Source organism: Haliotis cracherodii, unplaced genomic scaffold (assembly GCF_022045235.1).
Source record: "Haliotis cracherodii isolate W230 unplaced genomic scaffold, xgHalCrac1.p SCAF_2, whole genome shotgun sequence".
NCBI lineage: Eukaryota > Metazoa > Mollusca > Gastropoda > Lepetellida > Haliotidae > Haliotis > Haliotis cracherodii.
In genome coordinates, this window is record NW_027266275.1 from 35,456,365 (window position 1) to 35,480,535 (window position 24,171).

At 40.0% G+C, this 24,171-nt stretch overlaps 1 protein-coding gene across 18 annotated transcripts in view; it reads right to left on the reverse strand.

Annotated features, from left to right (window-relative positions):
- Nucleotides 1-14,376, reverse strand: part of LOC139468031 (calcium-activated potassium channel slowpoke-like) — a 140,944-nt gene extending 126,568 nt beyond the window's left edge. For 16 of the 18 annotated variants that reach the window (XM_071249708.1, XM_071249712.1, XM_071249710.1 and 13 more), the window contains exons 1-2: nt 13,679-14,376; nt 5,987-6,152 (exon numbers count right to left, since the gene is read on the reverse strand). In XM_071249708.1, coding sequence (XP_071105809.1) covers nt 5,987-6,152; nt 13,679-13,863 — 351 coding nt within the window. In that variant the 5' untranslated portion in view covers nt 13,864-14,376. The remainder of the gene's footprint in view (nt 1-5,986; nt 6,153-13,678) is intronic. The other 2 variants (XM_071249714.1, XM_071249703.1) reach the window with 1 other exon arrangement.
- Nucleotides 14,377-24,171: the final 9,795 nt, after the last annotated feature.

The following is a 24,171-nucleotide window of genomic DNA, read 5'->3' on the forward strand; positions in this document are numbered from 1 at the left end:
ATGTAACACTTTGTCCTCTGGAATAATTTTTGCTTTCAGACAATACCTATTTGGAAACATCCTGTCAACAAAGGGCATATAGGGATACATAAATATACTACTCAAAAGAAATTAAAGGAAATTTGGTTCTTTCATATTGCTATAGTTAATCTGAGCAGTATATATCGTGATATTGTGGACCACAGTGTCTGACTTCAGCATCTGGCAACAGTGTACAACAACAGCATCTCACAACAGAGTACAACAGCATCTGACAACTGTGTACGACAGCATCTGACAACTGTGTACAACAGCAGCATCTGGCAACTGTGTACAACAGCAGCATCTCACAGCTGTGTACAACAGCATCTGACAACTGTGGACAACAACAGCATCTGACAACTGTGTACAACAGCAGCATCTGGCAACTGTGTACAACAGCAGCATCTGGCAACTGTGGACAACAGCAGCATCTGACAACTGTGGACAACAGCAGCATCTGGCAACTGTGTACAACAAAAGCATCTGACAACTGTGGACAACAGCAGCATCTGGCAACTGTGTACAACAGCAGCATCTGACAACTGTGGACAACAGCATCTGACAACTGTGGACAACAACAGCATCTGACAACTGTGTACAACAACATCTGACAACTGTGTACAACATCATCTGACAACTGTGTACAACATCATCTGGCAACTGTGTACAACAGCATCTGACAACTGTGTACAACATCATCTGGCAACTGTGTACAACATCATCTGGCAACTGTGTACAACATCATCTGACAACTGTGTACAACATCATCTGGCAACTGTGTACAACATCATCTGACAACTGTGTACAACATCATCTGGCAACTGTGTACAACAGCATCTGACAACTGTGTACAACAGCATCATCTGGCAACTGTGTACAACATCATCTGACAACTGTGTACAACAGCATCTGACAACTGTGTACAACAGCAGCATCTGGCAACTGTGTACAACAACAGCATCTCACAGATGCGTACAACAGCATCCGACATCTGTGGACAACAACAGCATCTGACAATTGTGTACAACAACATCTGACAACTGTGTACAACATCATCTGACAACTGTGGACAACAGCATCATCTGACAACTGTGTACAACAACATCTGACAACTGTGTACAACATCATCTGACAACTGTGTACAACAGCATCTGAGAACTGTGTACAACAGCATCTGATAACTGTGTACAACAGCATCTGACAACTGTGTACAACAACAGCATCTGATAACTGTGTACAACAGCATCTGACAACTGGGTACAACAGCATGTGCATACACTTCCATCAACAATGTATGTCTGAATGTTCCCAGTTTAGTAGTCAAGGAGTAGTATTCACAGCAAGTCAAGAAACACATGATCATCTGTGCAGGCAGTGATTATATATAACATGTGTAAACAGACAGTGCAAAACACTTGTCAACGTCTTCAATAACATACACTCAAAGGTAAAATCGAAGACCAGGATGTGCCAATATTGATTCGTTTTACAACAGCTCAACTACCCACCAGCTGCATGGCATAATGACATCTTCTACAGCTCCACATCCACAGCTGTCAGTCATAACTAGCCCTTGACCTCATGACCTTCACCTAATTGAGTTCGACTAATGAGACAATGTGCAGTCCAGTGCACATACTGGTTGCAGGCAGTGAGTCATGATCTTGGGTTGTAGATGCACCTTTTGGAAGTTGTTTTTTTTCAAAAGCTTTGGTCAGTGGTCAAAATTGCAAATAAATATAAAATTAGACACTTCAATTTATTGTTTTCGTAAAAATATGTGGTCCACAGGATGAGAACAAAAATAATTCAAATTCTCTTTTTACTTTTGGCATTTTTTAAAAATGTGACAGGAATATTTTTAATAGCGCTGAATAGGGAACAAAGTTACCTACTGTTGGAGTACTGGTGAAGATATGAATAGTATTTTGCAAACAATTATGGGCTATGTACTACTTGTATCTGTGAAATAGTTTTGTCTTTATTTATTCATGGACTTTGTTATCAGGTTTGGCGTTGATATAAAAGGACTTAGACAGGATTTCGAAAACAACAAATTCCATATTCCCAATATTCAAATACCTCAGATCTGCACACCAGTTAATAAAATCTAAAATGCCATAATTATTAAAACCAAAGAAATGAGATTCTTTGCATCTGTTTGACAACAGTCTGCTTAAAACACTATTCCAGTTATATCACGGCATGTCAGCTTAATGTGGGAAGAAAGCCCAAAGTGATGCAGGTCTTAGACAGTTACCGCTTTAGTGAAACCCTCAAGCTTAGTGGTGCTGACAAACCAAGATATATAATCAGGGCGAATCTGGGATTCAAACCCAGGATTCTGAAGCTCCTTAGGGATACAACTCTGCACAATGAATAAGATGACTGGCCACCCGTGACCTCAGCTAGGCCAAGAAGTAAATGTTATATATCCTTTCAGTCAACACAATGAGGTTGGACTCTAATTTTCCGACCTTAACAAATCAATGTCACAAAGACACCATTGTTTAATTTTCAAACACTCAACACAAAGCCGACCGAAATGTTTTGTGTTTTATCTTAAAGCAAACAATTCTTAACTTGACATATCGAGAAACACACCTACAGTGTACGCAAAGACAGTTTGGGACACACAATCCGGATATGGATTCAGTAAGCATTAATCATGATATACTACTTCAATAACATTGTGATCAATACTACCTTCGAAAACATGGAATCAATATTCAGTTAATGCTACGCACAGTTAACAAAGCTAAACAGTGGACATTTGCAGTAGCTATCATTTCATCTGGTAATAAACAGAATCGAAGACATTAATCACAAGAATCTTGTACCAAGACCAGAAGGAACTAGACTAAAGCAGTATGAAGTCCATTCTCAAATATCTTATACAATGAAAGACTTGAGCATAAACTGACAAATTGCCATTTAGATTCAGCAAATAGGAGACATTTCGGTTCAGTTACCATGGTAACTTGAAAGATATATTTGCTAGAAATAAAATATCATGAGAATAAGTTTCACTCCATTACCTACCTATTAGTTTAACTCATGGAGGCTGGCATTAGTGGCAAGGCATTGTAATTGTTTTGCCAACTTAAAGTTCTAACTTCAAAGTACGTTTTTTTTACTGATGGCAAAAACTAGTAACAAATCAATACCAACAAACTGTCGATTGCAATGATGTTTATTTTCTGTGCTTGGCAATACGCGCATAGCGAAAATTGTTTTTCAAGGAGTGTTCGAAATAAGTGCTTGCCAGTAGGCCCGTGGTAAGGAGATTTGGTGTCAGGCTTGTAGTTTCAAAGTTGTGTGGGTCATGGCCTTCAGGTCTATGTATTTGTCACAAGGAATTGCAGGGTTGTTTCTCAAATGAGGACCTGAAGATGTTGAGTCAGGGCCTGCAGCTTCTAAAGTCTGTGGGTCCTGATGGCAGCCTGGCAATTGTTTTTATTTCAAACACTGTCTACAGGGTGAATTAATTGGTGGCAACACTTCTGACACAGGCGTTACAATGACAGATAATTATAGATAACTCTAGTTTATTTCATCAAGGTTAAAGCAAATTCATAATTATTTTTTTTCTAAGAAAATCAGATATGATGCATGTTGGGAAAATCGTCACTCAGCTAGAGATCACTCAGAAATGAATGAATGAATGAATGAATGAATGAATGAATGAATGAATTACATCCATACATAAGGTTATAAGGGTGTCAATGTTAATCAATCATATCTCAAAATCCTATATTATAATACAATCAAATACAGGATTTTTGAATATTTTAATTTAGTTAAAAAATTCAGAGCAGTCTCCTTGATAACAAATATAAATCAATCTGGTTGTTTTTCAAGACAACCTAAGGAAAGTGCATCATGTACACATTGCATGATATCTCTATTTAATTTAACAATTCAACAAGTTCAATTGCAAATTGGACACCAAATATTTCCAAGGATATTACCATTCATTTTAAAATGATTATTTCAATATACTAATAAGGGCACTATTTGTTTGAGTTCCAAGAATGACTCTACAGGTAATATCTCGTTAACATTAGAATGACCTTTTCCTGTGTACTTGGGTGCACTCACCTTTCATTCCTTTCAATTGATTGCTTTACTTATTTTGCTGGCTGCCATTGCATCCAAGTTGATCCACATAAATGGACAATGGACCCTTCAGATTCAGATTTAATTTAGATCGTGAAGTAGTTTTCAAACCAGTCCTCACCTTTATACAAGTATTTGATCTGTTAGGTATACATTGGTGATTCCATTTCAAAATAATTGATTTGATTCAAAAATTTATTTTCTGAGGCTGTTGCCATGTTTATATTATAATCTACCTTGGTGGAGGTGATTAACTGACTGAACCATGCCAACTGCCCTTCCCATCCCTGGCTTCTTTTAAGGGGACCTTTCAGCTGTTCACTGACTTACAGATATTTACATCCTGACTACCTCAATGTACAGGAACAGGCTGGAATGTGCTCATGTATGTTTGGGTGCAGAGTATTACAAACTGTCTGCATATGATTTTGTATATCATCCATCAATTCCAACATATTCATGCTGTTTGGTCTCATATGGACTATTAATGTCTTATCTTACATCTTCAAAAGGTGTGAAGTATTATAAGTGGTGCTTTTGCATATACCATCATTTTTAAACCCAAACGTATTCAACAATACTCTAGTGACTGAGTTGGATTGACACAGTTGCTTTTCCAACTTTGGATGGTGCAGATTTGTCCTTGACTGTTATGTAACTAAGTTAGTAAACACAGTCATTTCAACTCATCAGGGGGCACGGGTGGCCCAGTCGTCTAAGGCGCCGTGATTCGCTGTGCAGAGTTGCGTCCCTTGGGCACGCCAGAAACCTATGATTGTGGGTTCGAATCCCGGTTCGCCCTGATTATGTTTCTAGGTTTGTCAGCACCATACCCGTGCTCGTGGGTTTCACCGAAGTGGTAAACGTCTCAGACCTGCATCACTTCGGGCCTTCCTCCCACATTAAGCTGACACGCTGTGATATGACTGGAATAGTGTTAAAAGTGGCGTTAAACCCAACTCACTCACTCAACCTCATCATAATATCACTGTTTTGTATAAATCAAGACATCCATTCCCATCCCAAAGATCAGCACATTGAGATGACAGAGTGGATATACCCTTAACAAGTATGTCTGTGTAGCTTCCATAGACTAACATCTAGTCTCTGAAATGAACATATCGTACATAAAAAAACAGTTGTTTAGTTATCTTAATAAAAATATAATAAAAAGGAGCCCAGTGACTCTCTTCATTTTCAGATACTGATACTGCAGTGATCTAGACTTGCCAAACATTATAGACTTGCAAGGGCTGTATTTGATATATATTTGTATCAAGGTCTGTAAGACAGACTATAGCTTCCATAACTTTTCCATAAGTCATGGGAAGGGATTCAACCCATGGACCTCCTGACCCGAGGATGGAAGCCTTGTCCACATGACCAAAGACGTTAACCCCGTCAGCAAGCTGACAAGGTAAGGATGTCATTAACATTCTTGATTATCCAAAACATAATATCTCCGCTCCACAATGATACCCTGGACCTATTCGCTGCCATTGCTTCATTTTGGAAGTGAAATTCCCCGCTCCATCTCTAGTATTGCTAACTTAGCAACAACCAATCACATATTTCATCAAATGAGGAAACTTAAATGGAATATTTTAACTGGATGAAGACTTTTCCTGATCAGTACACAAGGCAAGATGAGCACTGGTTATATCGCAGCTGCCTTCAGTCATGAAGGAACAGTTTAATCTGATTGGATGTCTATTTGTGAAATCATGTCATTCGATCTGGACTCAAAACAAAGGATAGGTTGGCGATTAGGTCGTGGGTATTTATAATAGAATGGAGATGAAACACCCTGCATAATGGAGGATGGCATGTCGTAACGTGTACTCACCAGAATCCTGCCAGTCGTGGTCTGCCCGGATATAAGTTCCCCTGCCCAGTCCTTGGCCTCAGTCATCCATCCGATCTCAGGGTCAGGGGTCTTGTTGAGTAGCATCCCCTGCTGACCCTGACCTTGAGCAGTGGGGGCTGCCTTCTGGTTCTGGGCAGATGGGGATCTGTACACAAGGGAAGTCAAAAGCATTAGAACATTTAGTATAGTATGGGCCCCTAACATAGAGGGTTATCAGCGCAAAGACGGACATATTCGTAACTCCTATTTAACACAGGATCATTGTGGAACAGCGCCATGGTCTTACATGATGCAGAATATTCATCCAATACACAATAGAGACAAAGAAATAAACAAGCAAAAATAGATACATGCACCCTATGAACATGATGAAATGCATCAACAAAAACAATAAAAGTGCACATGTTATCAACTAAGGCATGCAATATTTGTTCTTTACATAATTCCTACTAACCACAATGAAAGTTAGCTATGGGCGATTCTCTGCTAAGGCCTGGGACCCTTAAACTGATAATGGTGAGCCTATATGGGACTCCCTAGATACCAGGTCAATCTCATTAAAATCAGATCTCTCTGCATGATTGGTTGGTTGGTTGGTTTGTTGTTTAACACCGCACTCAGCAATATTCCAGCTATATGACAGCGGTCTGTAAATAATCGAGTCTGGACCAGACAATCCAGTGATTAATATCATGAGCATCGATCCACGCAATTGGGATCGATGACATGCAAGGTTGTGTCAGGTCAACCCTGAGTGAAATCTAGCCAACCAATCTAACTAAAGGATGAGTGAGTTCTTCAGCCAATCAGATATCAGCTTTCTGAAACGATTTTGCTTTTGCTTTTGCACCTTGATTCAGAATTTTAACCAGAGCCAAAAAAGGTTCCAGTGTACAGAAACATACCCTCTATAGTACACCCTTTTATGTCCTAGTGATCAGACATGATGGGATGTATAAAATATCTCCAACAAAGTAACAGTACTGCTTCCGGGATACAGCCATCAGATATGTTCGCTCACTCATACCATGAAGACTGAAGCCTTGATGCTCATTAGCTAATTAGACAATTGAGGGCCCTCTGTGGAAGTGTCCTCAGATCTTCACACAGAGACGTATCATATTGAAGTAAAAATTATGATTTTGAAATTGTTATCAGGCAAAAACACAGCCATGCATTATCTGATAGAAATGTTAATGGTAACAAAAGTAAGCGTGAATGAATGGACAGAATTAACACTAGCTGAATCAGCTAAGTGACTGTTTTGTGTAGATTCTGTGTGAAAAGTTTGGCTGATGTTTGTTTTTTGTTTAATGCCGCAATCAGCAATATTCCAGCTGTATAACAGCGGTCTGTAAGTAATTGAGTCTAGACTAGACAATCCAGTGATTGACATTATGAGCATACATCTACACAATTGGGATACGATGACATGCATCAACCATGTCAGCAAGCCTCACCACCCAATATCCTGTTAGTCGCCACTTACAACAAGCAAAGTTGCCTCTTACAGCAAGTAGTAGCTTCTAAAGACCTATTCTCTACTCGGATCTTCACAGGTCCTTGGCTGCTGTAATACAGTGCCGTACTTTTAATACCATTCAATAACAGGACTGAAACCAAACATGTCTTTCAGTAATATTTTCCCTCTGTACCTCAATGCTATCAGAGTCGACCACTGTTGTTGTGTAAAGTCTATTAGTGTTATATCATATAACTATAGCTGTAATATTGTGAGCTACAAGTATTTAACTGTAATTTTGTGGACTTTTGCTAATAACAACATTCACACCCTCACATATATTTTCAATTTGGAAGATACAAAATAGTAAGCTCTTCAGGATTTGAACCCTAAAGCAGCAGATCCTGGTATCGAAGGGAACACCATTCCGACAACTTGGATCCACTTTAATTACATGCACAAAGCAGCATGGTGTCTCACACTATATCTGGTCTGTCATTGTGACATGTTGTGGCTTGATATACATCATGGTACACATTTCATACACTCATCAACACTGACATATATCATGTATATCATGGCCATTGGGGTAGCCTGGTGCTTAAAGCAGTGTTCGAAAAAGACATCGGTCCATAGGCCAGAGGCCGACAGATTTATTCTTGGACTGATATTTTTTAAATTTCCGCAGGCCCTTACGACCTACAGTTTATTTAAGTAATTATTTATTAGGCATTTTTTAAGTAATGTGATAAACATATGTTTTATATTTATATTTTATATTTATAAACAGTTGGATCATGTTGGATTAGAACTTTCAAATGAGTAGTCACAAAGAAGTTTTACAAGCTGATAACTTTCTGATAAAATTGGACTTCAGGTATCCCCACAGAGCCTCTGGGAACTCGGCGTGATAACAGTAAAAACTTCTGTTTGACTGGTTGTGTTTCGTAATTCATATTGCAAGAGTATGTCCCCCCTGCTTCAGCTAAAGTTTTTGGGCCTACAGTTTTCTAAATGTACTGGCCCTTAAGGCTCACAATTTACTCTGCTGAGTTTCAGACACTGGGTTAAAGTGTTCACTCATCACACCGAAATTCAGGGTTCAATTCCCCACATGGGTACAATGTGTGAAGCCCATTTCTGGCATCCACCCTCGTGATAGTGCTGGAATATTGCTAAAAGCCTATCTTACATACTGGCAGTCATGCTGGTGAGCTACAAATTATTTCCACAATACACTATCAGCACGAACGCCGCGACATAACTGGAATACTGTTAAAAGAGGCGTTTAACCCAACTCACTCACTATCAGTATGTAGCGAAGCCAACAGGGCATGAACAGAAACGACTGAATGGAATTTGATGTAAAGTGTCCAATTACCAACCGATAAAACTTGAGATTTTTGTATGCGACAAAACTCAGCATGCATGCACCGCCCCACACAAGCATCCATGATGCAATTACGTTTATAGGCCAGTATTGATAAACACACACACACCTGTGCAGTATATGGTCCACGCCACATGTGCTTATACCCTTACAATGCTTACAGATATAGCCACGTGGTGTTACAATGTGGCTATTGTGTTAATGAATGCATGGTAATTAATAAAATAGGCAATGCCTCGGAATTACAGCCAAATACTGAATCATATTATTCTTTGATTCAAATTTGACCCAAATGAGTATCATTTACTGTTTGGGACAGACAAAAGAGCTCAGATAATTTGGATGTTTGGATTAAATATGCATGGAAAATTTAAAAACCCAGTAGTGTAACACTGTGCATAATTACCCAATGAAGCCTTCTCAGCTTGATAACCTGTATTTTTGTACAGATCTTAATTTACTGATTGAATGCTGTCAGGACATTTCTCCTGAACTCTACATCAATGCCACCTTAAACAGCATTCTGAAAGGAATAATATAAATAATTGGTTATTATGGGTTTACAAATATCCAAAAGACTCGACCCATGGGAGGAAAACTGTTTTGAATATCCAGAGAAAACTATCAGTATCCTATATGATTATGAGTAAATATTCAAAAGCTCAAAATATCATCCGTACCCTGGGAGAATTCATGATACGAACATCTCAACTGAGAGATAATTATTATATTCACTTTCCATTTCATTTTGAATATTTGTTTTGTTTCATCTTTTAGTCATTTATGCTGATGAACATGAGGAAAAGTGTGATAAGAACAATGAATATTAATTACCATGGTTACTTCAGCATTTCAATAACAAAATATTAATATAATTTTGTTTGATAATGTGTCTTAACCAAAATGGAGTTTGTGAGTGAGGCTTAAGCTGTTTAAGTGATATACTAGTAACATCACAACAGGGCATGTTGTATGCATATGGGCAATTGTGTGGTACCTCAACTCCCATTTTGACAGACAGAACATATTATATAATATTTGTATTCATTCATGAAGTGCTTAACAAATGAAATACATTAAAAATACACTTTTTACATGTTTTCAGAGTAAGATCGGGGCGGTGGGGTAGCCTAGTGATTAAAGCACTCGCTTGTCCCGCTGAAGATCTGGGTTCGAATCCCCACATGGCCACAATGTTTCCCTGGTTGTGATATTGCTGGAATATGGCTAAAAGCGGCGTAAAACCATACTCACTCACTCACTCAGAGTAAGATCATGAAGATCATAAAGAAAATACATAATAAACAGAATTGTTTTTTTCTTGTCAAATTACATGATTTTCTCATCTCGTGACCTGACAAAATGTGGCCATTTTCATTTGTATTATTCATGAAAATATAATCCTTGTGAGGTTACGATAAAAATGTACAATCTCAGATGAATATCTGCCTCAGTTTGATTCTAGCAGCTTCAACAAAATGCCCATGACAAAAAGAGCATTAATTTGTTCTCAATTCAAAAAATCTAAAAAGTCTAGTTTTTTCAAATTTAGAGGTAATTTAGCATTAAATAATGATGCAAGATTAAGCTTTAAAGCCTTTACCTCTTTATTGATTTGTGTCCTCAGTAAAATACCAGTGACCTTTGCCGTGTTTGCAAAGCGTAGTCATTAGGTACAATGATAATAATCACCCGAATGATTTCGGGAATTTAACATTGGCAATTTTTGCTGACATTTACTGTAGACAAGGGTCAAATTATCAGCTTAGATAAATCCCTACTAAGTGACAAGCAGATACATTAACCGCTAGGTCACCTTGATCTTCCTGTTGTTCATAGTTTAACAGCAATCAGCAATTTTACAGACACACAAGCAAGTGTGTTGTTTAACACTACACTCACCAACACTCCAGCCATATGATGGTGGCTTGTAAACAATCAAGTTTGGACCAGAAAAACCAGTGATTGATATTATTTTGAATAAGATGACAAAAAACATTTCCATAATCATAAGAAATGCTTTTAGCAGTCCATTGCACAAGTCCAACTCTATCATGACCATGACCATGAATTACTATCAAATAGTGATGATATCAGGTGCCAGCCATCACAAACACATGCAAAGGAAAGTCAATTGTTCACATGAAAGATCATGGGAACATATATGGTACATATTATATAAGCAATGTCTCACGGCATTGGGGTATGAACAACAAGCATGACCACCCGATCTATTCTAGTCGTCTTATGACAAGCATAGGTCACTGAGGACATATTCTGACCCTTGTAATTATAACACGTTAGAAAATGATGACACCGGGTATGGTTGGGGTAACAGAAGCAAAACAACACATCTTTATTTGAGTGAGTGAATGTTTGAAAGTTTGTTTGTTTGTTGTTTAAGGTCACAAAATTCTAGACATATGATGGAGATTTGTAAATAATCAAGTCTGGACCAGACAATCCAGTGATTGTCATCAAGAGCATCAATCTATGCAGTTGGGATACGATGATATGCATGAACCAAGTCTGCGAGTTTGACCACCTGATCCTGTTAGTAGCCTCTTACGACAAGCATGGGTTGCTGAAGATCAATTCTAACCCGGATCTTCACAGGTTGAAAGAGTAGATTGAGTTGGGTTTATATTTGCTTTGAACACAATTAATATTATTCTACATGGTATATATGACCGCCTCCATGGTCCAGTGCATAGAGCATCTGCCAGTTCAATCCCTGGCCGCATCATACCTAAACACGTTAAAAGATGGTACTTGTTGTTACCCTGTCTGGCACTCGGCATTAAGAAGATATAACAAGGACTGGTCGGCTCAGAGTCGGTATACTGTGTCTGAGTGGGGTATTCATGTTAAACTGTGCTATGGTATCTCAGTGGGCTAGCACTATAAAACCATCATTAGTCCGGACTAGTACAAGCAGCCACACATACATACACACAATGCTATATAATAAGCGCAATGATCATGAACATGACGTTTTACCCCATTTCACCTCACCTCCCACAGACCACACACCAACAATCGGGATTTGTCGTAAAAGGCAACTAACAGGATCGGGTGGTCAGGCTTGCTGACTTGGTTAATGCATGTCATCGATCCCAATTACGTGGATCGATGCTCATGATGTTAATCACTGGATTGTCTGATCCAGACTCCATTATTTACAGACCGCCGTCATATAGCTGGAATATTGCTGAGAGTGGTGTTAAACAACAAACAAACGAACCCACAAAAGCAGATCCTGGAATGCCTAAGGGGTGCAATTCTGCATGTCATTTTATACCACTGGACCATCCAGGTCCCCCATTTATTACTAGAAACAGGAACTAGTATATAGACAGTGAACCACATTCACATCAAAATTGAATGTTTCAACAGGATTATTTTGACAACGGTTTTTGACACAAGGTTTTTGACAATGAACAGCAGCAACAGCTCCAACATCACACTGTTGCCATTTCAATAGCTAACACTGTCAGCAACATGTACAATGCCAACACTCATACAATCTGGTAATGATTTCAATACAGACATTGTTGTATCTGTCAGATACCACATCCATCAAACATATGTACAATGAAGGGACTTTTCTCCTTCCATGTTTATCATGCACACTACTTGTGACCAGATCCTTCATTTAATAGACTTCACCATTCACAAAAGGCGCAGTTCATCACAGAAATAGCAAAACGTATGTCAACATAGTTATCAGTGTGTCGTGGATGGAAAGTATGCCAATTAATAACATACAATCTTAAAAATTAGGGAATACTGGAAATGAACCAGATAAAGAGAAAGCACAGGTAAGAATTCCGCCCGTATCCCCCTCTAAAAAATATATACAGATGGAAGAAACACACTATATGTAAATATATATAACTTTTGGAGGGGGGATATGGGCAGAAGCATTTTCAAAGTACATTGCACCTGTATAAGGATTATGTCATAGAATAGCACCATCACATTGGCATGATATCATGGATATTGCTGACTAACAAGTAAATAAACAAATCAAAGAAAAGAAATGCTTTGGAAAACATATTATATAAATGTGGGGATATTCAAAGATAACTATTCATAGATAGATGGGTTTGGAATAAAAATATTGGGTTGTATTGATATTTCATAAATGTACCAAAACAAATCCACACGAATGCACATGCATTGCGTAACATCCTTTTTTCTACAGGAAACAAATCTATGTTGTTTTACACAATTTTACATAATTATCTGTGACATACACATATTAATATTTGTGAAAGTCGTTGTAGTTACTGGATAGTTGTAGTTACTCCAGATACTGGAGCTTAAACATCACAAAATACTTTTTTTCAAATGATACAAGGGATTATTATCTAATGTATCTGTATAACCATTGAAATTCTAGATTTCCAATAAATGATTAAAATGCTCAGTTCGTGTTGATAATGATGTAATTTGTTGATTAAAGACTAAATAACATTGGTTAAATTTAATACATCAAACTTGAAAATACCCCATAATTGTTTCATATTACTTATAGAAATTTAAACATTTATTACATAGGCTGATTCAGAGGGAGGGAGGATCCTCACTTGTGTGATAAATACATTGGCATGTGATAAAGGCGAGTTACAAATATAGATGAAGAGAAAAGATGAAATATTACAAAAACAAAAGCATGACTGTGAGAAAGAAGATGATTGTTCAATGGACACTGACATGTAAGTTTGGTCAGAAGAGATGGGTGTTAGGGTACATACTACACGACCACGTCACATCACAACAAATGGCGTGCAGATGGACAGTGAGTTAGACTTACGGACAGACTGACCTGTACGACACCTGGGCATGTTTTCGTTTGCCACAACAAAGCCAGGCTATTAATCTCCAACACAGTATCACCACCAAACCCAAGCCGAATGTCACCAAGCTGGACGCCAGGAAAGCATACCACATACGATCGTTATCCCCGCATGATTGGGAGGAAGAATTGTTGGCACTCATTTTGGGGGGCCACAATACTCCTCAAGAAATACACATAGGGGCCTATACCCAATCGGCAACTTCTTCCATGTCCCGATCACTCGCTAGTGACGAGGCGACGACGATTTCTCTCACAACGCGCCACAATTCGATGAGCCACTTTCACCGTCAATATCTATTAAAATCACTCATGCGTAGAGCCAAGGGGCTCAATATATGACTGTTGCAACTGTATATATATATGCTAATGAGGAAGTATACGTCGCGCAATCCACGGATCGTAAGGTATTCACAAGTCTTCTGGCGGATACCTGCACGTGTTTAGCCTCGATGAAACTGAACCATTACATTGCGCGGTCTGATCAACTGGTGGCACCAATAACGTCAGCATATCGTCTCACTCCTCCACACAACGACATCGTCTACGGTACATATTCCATCTCCGGAGTGTCGTGAATCTTGTGACCCACCTCTGTTGCCACAGTATGGAACTAGCGTCTGAATAGATGCTAGCAGTTCCCAGAATAGAGATGCGAAAAGCGATACCGCGCAGCGATGGCTGTAGGTAGCGCAATCGATGCTAGTTACTCCGGCAACAAACCAGATGCTGACTGGCTGGCTGCCATTGAGGCCTTATTCAACACTCTTCATACAAATATACATAACATTTAAGACCAAGGAACTGGAATTATGGCGGGAAGAAATACGCGTTACACATTTATTAGCTCTTGGAAACAAGTAGAGATCTACACTACACTACACATATATCAGAATGTGATCAAATGGTCGTGACCTTTGTTTATCGCAATAGAAGCAGAGTTAATTTAATCGAACGCTTAGAAATCACACGCGACTGATACATTGTGTAAACGCAATCGGTCGTGACAAATTGGCTTGATCAATTTAATGTAATAATACTCGAAGTAGCTGCCACTAGAGAGATAAAGGAATTACACACACCCTCGTTCGAATCTACATGTCGTCGAATTCCATCAAATGCCCTCACCAGTTGCCGATAAATTGTTCTGATTGCGAAAGTTTGCTCACTTGAAATAACTATAATTAATCATTTGGACGTGTAATCTTATTTTTTAGACCCTTTGTGTGGTATTAACAAATAATTGACTAATGCCTAATAATTATTAATACATTTCTTTGGTTTAAGATGGGCGTTGGGGAAGTCATGTGGTTAAGACATTCGCTCGTCACACGGCAGGCCCGTGTTCTATTCCCGACATGGTTAATATGCGTGAAGCCAATTTCTGGCGTCCATTGCCGTAATAATATTGCTGGTATTTCTAAAAATGGCGTAAAATCCAAATCCGCAAATCCTACAACCCCCCCCCCCCCCCCCCTTCTAAAAATAGAAGAAAACATTTTTCGTTCTATTTAAATTGGCGCCTCTCAAATATCAACATCAAACTTTGGTTCACCATCACTGGAACAATCATTTTCTCCATGTCTTAAATGATTAATGATTAAATGATTACAGAACAGATCAAACATATCTTGTATTATAAAGGCTTTCAACCCCTCTTCCTCATTTTCTATTCTGAAATGTCAGTTTAAGAACAATCCCCAATATTGTGTGTCAGATGTTTTAGTCCCAGTTATTTTAATTCAGTTATATATTTACCTTCATTTGGAAGGACTCCAGGTGCCTCTCTTAAATCACTATACTTTTCTTAACCAATCATTTATTTTGAGAATACTCCCTGTGTTCTACATCCGATTCTTGAGTATCAGGCTCAAACTACTCCCCCTATTCTATATCCGATTCTTGTGTATCAGGCTCAAACTACTCCCCCTATTCTATATCCGATTCTTTGATATCAGGCTCAAACTACTCCCCCTGTTCTATATCCGATTCTTTGATATCAGGCTCAAACTACTCCCCCTATTATATATCCGATTCTTTGATATCAGGCTCAGTCTACTACCCCTATTCTATATCCGATTCTTGTGTATCAGGCTCAAACTACTCCCCCTATTCTATATCCGATTCTTGAGTATCAGGCTCAAACTACTCCCCCTATTCTATATCCGATTCTTTCATATCAGGCTCAATCTACTCCCCCTGTTTTATATCCGATTCTTTTATATCAGGCTCAAACTTCTCCTCCTGTTCTATATCCGATTCTTGAGTATCAGGTTTAAACTTCTCCCCCTATTCTATATCCGATTCTTTCATATCAGGCTCAAACTACTCCCCCTGTTCTATATCCGATTCTTGAGTATCAGATTCAAACTTCTGCCCCTGTTCTATATCCGATTCTTTGATATCAGGCTCAAACTATTCCCCCTATTTTATATCCGATTCTTTCATATCAGGCTCAAACTACTCCCCCTATTCTATATCCGATTCTTGAGTATCAGGCTCAAACTACTCCCCCTGTTTTATATCCGATTCTTTTATATCAGGCTCAAACTTCTCCTCCTGTTCTATATCCGATTCTTGAGTATCAGGTTTAAACTTCTCCCCCTATTCTATATCCGATTCTTGAGTATCAGGCTCAAACTACTCCCCCTGTTCTATATCCGATTCTTCAGTATCAGGTTCAAACTTCTCCCCCTGTTCTATATCCGATTCTTGAGTAACAGGTTCAAACTTCTCCCCCTTTTCTATATCCGATTCTTGAGTATCAGGTTCAAACCTCTCCCCCTATTCTATATCCGAATCTTTTATATCAGGCTCAAACTTCTCCCCCTGTTCTTTATCCGATTCTTTGATATCAGGCTCAAACTACTCCCCCTATTCTATATCCGATTCTTTGATATCAGGCTCAAACTACTCCCCCTATTCTATATCCGATTCTTGAGTACCAGGCTCAAACTATCCCCCCAGGTCCTGGCCTGATGGTGTGTCATCGTATAAACCAACTATTAAAAAAGAAGGTCCTGGCCTGATGGCGTGTCATCGTATAAACCAACTATTAAAAAAGAAGGTCCTGGTCTGATTGTGTGTCATCGTATAAACCAACTATTTACAAAGAAGGACCTGGACTGATGGTGTGTCATCGTATAAACCAACTATTAAAAAAGAAGTACCTTGCCTGATGGTGTGTCATCGTATAAACCAACTATTAAAAAAGAAGGTCCTGGCCTGATGGTGTGTCATCGTATAAACCAACTATTAAAAAAGAAGGACCTGGACTGATGGTGTGTCATCGTATAAACCAACTATTAATAAAGAAGGACCTTGCCTGATGGTGTGTCATCGTATAAACCAACTATTTACAAAGAAGGACCTGGACTGATGGTGTGTCATCGTATAAACCAACTATTAAAAAAGAAGTACCTTGCCTGATGGTGTGTCATCGTATAAACCAACTATTAAAAAAGAAGGTCCTGGCCTGATGGTGTGTCATCGTATAAACCAACTATTAAAAAAGAAGGACCTTGCCTGATGGTGTGTCATCGTATAAACCAACTATTAATAAAGAAGGACCTGGACTGATGGTGTGTCATCGTATAAACCAACTTTTAAAAAAGAAGGACCTTGCCTGATGGTGTGTCATCGTATAAACCAACTATTAAAAAAGAAGGACCTGGACGTATGGTGTGTCATCGTATAAACCAACTTTCAAAAAAGAAGGACCTTGCCTGATGGTGTGTCATCGTATAAACCAACTATTAAAAAAGAAGGTCCTGGCCTGATGGTGTGTCATCGTATAAATCAACTATTAAAAAAGAAAGTCCTGGCCTGATTGTGTGTTGTGTGTCATCGTATAAACCAACTATCCAAAAAGAAGGACCTGGACTGATGGTGTGTCATCGTTCCCCGACAGCGATTATCGTTGTTCATCTATCCTTGTCCAAGCTTGATTATGTACATACCGTTGTGAGATAGTTTGGAAATTAAGGCGTAAAACAATATTCATTCACCCATCTCTCACAAATAAGTTACATACATACATTTGAAGATTTAGAAAATTTGACGATTTTCCGAGGTGAACTTCTTACAAAATACTAAGACCTAATGTAAGACAATACTTTATTTTGAACATTTAAAAGTGTTGCTAGGGTCGTTCAGTCCCTTCAAATTAAACTCCTTGGTTCAATGCTCTTTGCGTGAAGGAATTTACTTTGAATGGTGTACGAGAGCAAAACACTGTTTGTCGCTATTTGTTGTCAGTTGATAATACGTGTTTCCAGCTTAATGACTGCGGTGTTTGTTCGTTTTTATCTGGTTGCTAACAACACACCAAGGTCGGTTGAGATGCTGCTCCTCTGGTTGTCTGTTTCCCAGTCCCTGAACCATGTCGTTTTTCCTTTCCGCCCATCCCTTACTGTAATCCAATAGCTCTAAATGAATCAAGACTAGATTTTTCGACAGGTTTTGAATATCCCAACCTACTGGGTCTCCCCTCTCAGTTTACATGTAGTTGCTTGTGTCTATCAAAATTATATATTCCATTCTTAGTCTGGTAGTCTATTCTTCTGGAGTCGACAGTATGAAATCATCCTTCTCAGGTTGCAGGATCTCTGACAGATTCATGTACATACTTCTGGTTCCTATGGTTGGGACATTGATTACTGAAAAAAAATCGATTTTTTCATAGATTTTTTTAATCTACGACGCAATCATCAAACCCCAAGCTACATGACGGCGGCCTGCAGAGAGCGGAGTCTGTGTCACGCAAAATAGTGGTTGGTGATCCATATTTAAGGCTGTTCTTTTCACGATCATAGCTAGGAACTGGAGACCTATTCTGACCTGGATTCCCAACAAGGGACTGAAGTTTAGTGTGTTTAAATTCAACTTCAAGTGAGCGAGTTCTGGTTTAACGCCTCTTTGAACAGTATTACAGTTAAAACCACGGCGTCAGCGAGGCCCCGCATGAACGCTATCGCAGAAACATTACATCCGGGCCTCACACACTCAGAACAAAAGGCTATTGTGTTTGTCAGTAAGAGGCGACTAACGGGAACGGGTAGTCAGGCTTGCTGTCTTGGTTGATGCATGTCATCGTATCCCAGTTGCGTGGATCAGTGCTCATGATGTCAATCACCGGATTGTCTGGTCCAGACTCGATTGTTCACAGACCGCCGTCATGTTGCTGGAATATTGCTAAGTGCTGCGTTAAAAAAACAAAAAACCGAAACAGAACAGTACGATAACAACGACTTGCACCTTGTTTACAGCTATGTCGTACAGAAAGTGTGGTGAAATGGGGTTTAACGTCGGGTCCAAGATTATTGCACTTTTATATATGCTTGCACACGTGTGTTTGTCTGTGCGTGTGCGTGTGTGTATGCTTGCACTAGTCTGGACTGATGCCGATTTTATAGTGCTAGCCCACTGAGATACCATGCCGCAGTTTAACATGAATTCCCCACTCAGACACAGTATACTGACTCCGAGTCGACCATCCTTGTTATATCTAATTGAGGCCGAGCGCCTGATACGGCAATAACAAATACCATCTTGTACGTGTAACGTCTTTTGGTATGACGCGGCCGCCTCGTCTTGAAAGACGTCATACAAGACGTTCAAAAGATGGTACTTGTTGTTACCCTGCCTGTTGCTCGACAGTGGATAAAACAAAGACTGGTCGGCTCAGAGTCAGGAAACTGTATAAACCAAACAGCACACACACAGAGCACACACACGCGCGCGCACACACACACACACACACACACACACACACACACACACACACACACACACACACACACACACGTGCTTTATAACTGCAATAAACTTGGACGCCACGTTAAACCCCATTTCACTTCACACCAATCGATGCTACTTAGATGGTTACACACTGTGCTATTTTGACGCCGTGTCAACGAAGTGACGACGTAGTGAATAACCGAGTGAGTTTTGTGTGACGTGTTGCGTCTCCTAACAGTATTTCATTCATATCACGGCAAGTTAGCTCTAAGTTGGAGGAAGGACAAGTGTTTCACGTTGTATTCGTTACTCATTTGGTGAAACCCACAAGCAGGAGCATGGAACATACAAACCAAGAAACATAATCATAGCTAATCTAGGATTCAAACCAACCATCATAACACTCTAACCCGCATCTCTGCACAGCCAGTTGTGGCGCCTTAGACGACCGAACCTCTGTCACCCAGAAGTACAGCAGAAACTCCCTGTGGTGGTATATAGAGCACATGTCGATGGGACACGGAGACATATCTGTTTGGGGTTGCTATATAAGGGCAAAAATCGTGAACGCTTGAACGCTATTCACCTCACCCTCATCAATCCCGAGGTCCAAACTGATCCAAAGGGTCAGTTACGAGTGCTTCCTTCACTCAGAGCTCAGCTATTCCTTTCATTCAATGACAAAACACTCCCCACAAGACTGTATGACAAGGGGGATGACTTCTACTTTCCAATAGTCAACTTACCCTTCAAGTCGAGCTACATATTCCAGCAGCTTCAGCCTTTCGTGTTTACATTTCACACATTTTGAGATACAATCGAACATGCTCCTTCTACCAACATTTCACAGAGCGTCATACGAGTTTTTTTGATCAACGTTACAACATTCAAGGCCTCAGTGAAGCTTTCAGAAAAGTTTATGGTAGACATGTGGAAGACATTTCCAAATTTGACGCATCAGTCACAAATTTGATTAAAACCAGATCTAAGTTCTCGCTGCCGCTTAACAAAGATCTGAGGACATCCCATTATGGGTCACGTCAGAACGACCTTTCGCGAACTTTGACCGACCATCAGCCAATGAGAGAGCAGCTTTGTCGCGCTTTACGGCACTCGTTTCAAACTGGCGACTTCCATTTCAGACTTCGCTTGAAAAATATATTCAGACAGTTATCGATTAAAATTTTGAAAACTGAACAAACGAACATTCCGGAATGTCTAATATATGGTTGCGATTGTATGGCAGTGCTTACCACGTACTGTGCAACGCCTCCTTCGTTATAATGTGTATCCCACGGAAACGAGAGTTTTACGGGCCGCAGTATACTGACTTCGAGCCGACCAGTCCTTGTTTTAGCCCCTTAATGCCGAACGCCAGACAGGGTAACAACAAGTAACATCTTTTAACGTCTTTTGGTATGACGCGGCCGGGGATCGAACCCCGGACCTTTCGCTCTCCGAAAGGACGCTCAACCTCTAGACCACGGGAGGCGGTCTGGCCCGTAATAGGATGTCCTCAGATCTTTATTTAGCGATAGCGAGAACTAAGATCTGATTTAATGAGATTGCATCAGTCACAAAAATTATGTCGGCTGCAATTCCCTTTTTTGACTTGTGTCATATGTTCCCGTGTGTTTTTTTGGGCGGTCGGGTAGCCTAGTGGTTAAAGTGTTCGCTCGTCACGCCCAAGACCCGGGTTCGATTCCCGACATGGGTAAAATGTGTGACGCCCATTTCTGGTGTCCCCCGCCGTGATATTGCTGGAATATTGCTAAAAGCGGCGTAAAACTATACTCACTCACTCACTCTTGTGTGTTTTCAGGTGAACAATTGTCTTGCTATTGCATGTGTTTGTGCAGGATGCCACCGGTGGGACAGGATACGCTCACCTTTTCGCGAACACCTGCTGTCCTGGTGGAAATGGAAAGGGTTTTTTCGCTTTATTTTCATAACCATTCGCATCTTTCCGTAAGCCACACGTATGTCCCAGAGTAACACATGTTCCTCATTCGGCGTGTCTATATGCTTGTCGTAAAAGGCGACTAACGGGATCGGGTGGTCAGGCTCGCTGACTTAGTTGATGCATGTCATCGATCCCAGTTGGGTGGATCGGTGCTCATGATATCAATCACTGGATTGTCTGGTCAAGACTCGATTATTTACTGACCGCCGTCATATAGCTGGAATATTGCTGAGTGCGGCGTTAAACAACAAACCAACCAACCATCATTTGGCTTGTCTCACAATTATGGTGGCTGACTAGGGCCATTGCAATATCGCCTTGAGATATCCACGCGATATCGCGACAAAGCGATAGCACGACACGATATAGCGATGCAGACAGAAACGATACCATGCAACGACATTGCGATAACAGGACACGACATGGCGATAGCAAGACACGACATCGGGTGAACATGCAACGACATTGCGATAAAACCACACGACATGGCGATAACACGATGCGGCACGATATGGCGATATTGTTCAGTCGCCATTTGTGAAATAAAGGAAAACGGCTACGCAGGTTCATGCTGAACATTTTGTAATAAGATGGGAGGAAGTCAGTCAGATAAACGCATCCATAAGCCTATGTACAGAATTTGCAAGCACGAAGCACCCTGTATCTAACCGTAGTTGTAATTCTATAACACATTATTCCACCCCAGCCACAAAGTGTGTTTTTGTTATCCATTGTCAAGACGACTGATCAAATGAACTTATTAGAAACGTGTAATCATCACCGAATCCCACAAGTAAGGCTAATAGAATGAGCTGTTTCATAATCGTGATCGTGATGTAAAATCATAAATCAGTTAAAAACAGTTCTGTTTGCTGTAAAATGTCAAATCCATATATACACCTACAAAATAAATTTGGGTGTGTGAAGTAAAACATTTATTGCACACCCAAAAGCTTGATAAGTGATGACATATTGCAACAGTGACACATGACAACAGTGACCACGTGTCCAGTATGAAGATATTGCACTGAACATGACAATGCCTAAATCACGAGAACTCTGTAGGCAGTAGGATTTCATCAGAACAACTTTCGGTTGTCACAGTGCCTGGTACTATTTTGTTCTACGTTAGGATGAGAATCTCCCACATCATTACGCTGCCATTGTCATCTCTGTTGACTCTCCCATCAGTTCAGTGCAACATCAATCTCTATACTCAACGCTGTACACATATAGCAACACAACATAGCATAGCAACGCAACACGCGATCTCCCACATCATTACGCTGCCATTGTCATCTCTGTTGACTCTCCCACAATCTCATTAAAATCAGATCTTAGTTCTCGCTACCGCTAAAAAAAGATCTGAGGACATCCAATTACTGGTCACGTCAGACCGACCTTGCGCGAACTTTGACCGACCAATGGAATGACCAATCAGAAGGCAGCTTTCACGTGCTTTACGGCACTAATTTCAAATTGACAACTACGCTTCGAAACATATTTTGACAAATTCTCGATTACAAATTTGAAGCTGAATAAAAGAACATTCTGGAATGGTTAATAGATGGTCTAGATTGTATGGATTCAGTCGTTAAACCCTTAACTATCGTTCGGAATATCCCGTGTTAATGTTTTCGAGGTTGTATGATTAGAAATCACATTCCGACTGTCACTTTCATGATCTGGTAAGTGACGCTCTGATTGGTCGAAAGAAAGGTCGTTCTGACGTGACCCCTTATGGGATGTCGTCAGTTCTTTGTTTAGCGGTAGCGAGAACTAAGGTCTGATTTTAATGAGATTGACTCTCTCATATATCTCTATACTCAACGCTATACACATATAGCAACACAACATAGCATAGCAACGTAACATAGCAACACGGGATCTCCCACATCATTACGCTGCCACTGTCATCTCTGTTGAACAAAGTTGTAGTTGGAAACTAGAAAATGAAACATTTACATCGTAGCAGCACAACACAACCCTCCGGTACAACACAACGTTCCAGAACAACACAACGTAGCAGCACAACACAGTAGGACAGCACAATACAACGTAGCAGCACAACACAGCAGTACAACACAATACAACGTTCCAGCACAACACAGTAGAACAGCACAACACAACGTAGCAGCACAGCAGAGTAGAACAGAACAACACAACGTAGCAGCACAGCAGAGTAGAACAGCACAATACAACGTTCCAGCACAACACAGTAGAACAGCACAACACAACGTAGCAGCACAGCAGAGTAGAACAGCACAATACAAGGTAGCAGCACAACACAGTAGAACAGTACAATACAATGTTCCAGTACAACACAACGTAGCAGCACAGCACAGTAGAACAGCACAATACAAGGTAGCAGCACAACACAGTAGAACAGTACAATACAATGTTCCAGTACAACACAACGTAGCAGCACAGCACAGTAGAACAGCACAATACAAGGTAGCAGCACAACACAGCAGTACAACACAAGATAGCAAAACGACACAGTAGAACAGCACAATACAACGTAGCAGCACAACACAGCAGTACAACACAAGATAGCAAAACGACACAGTAGAACAGCACAATACAACGTAGCAGCACAACACAGCAGTACAACACAAGATAGCAAAACGACACAGTAGAACAGCACAATACAACGTAGCAGCACAACACAGCAGTACAACACAAGATAGCAAAACGACACAGTAGAACAGCACAATACAACGTAGCAGCACAACACAGCAGTACAACA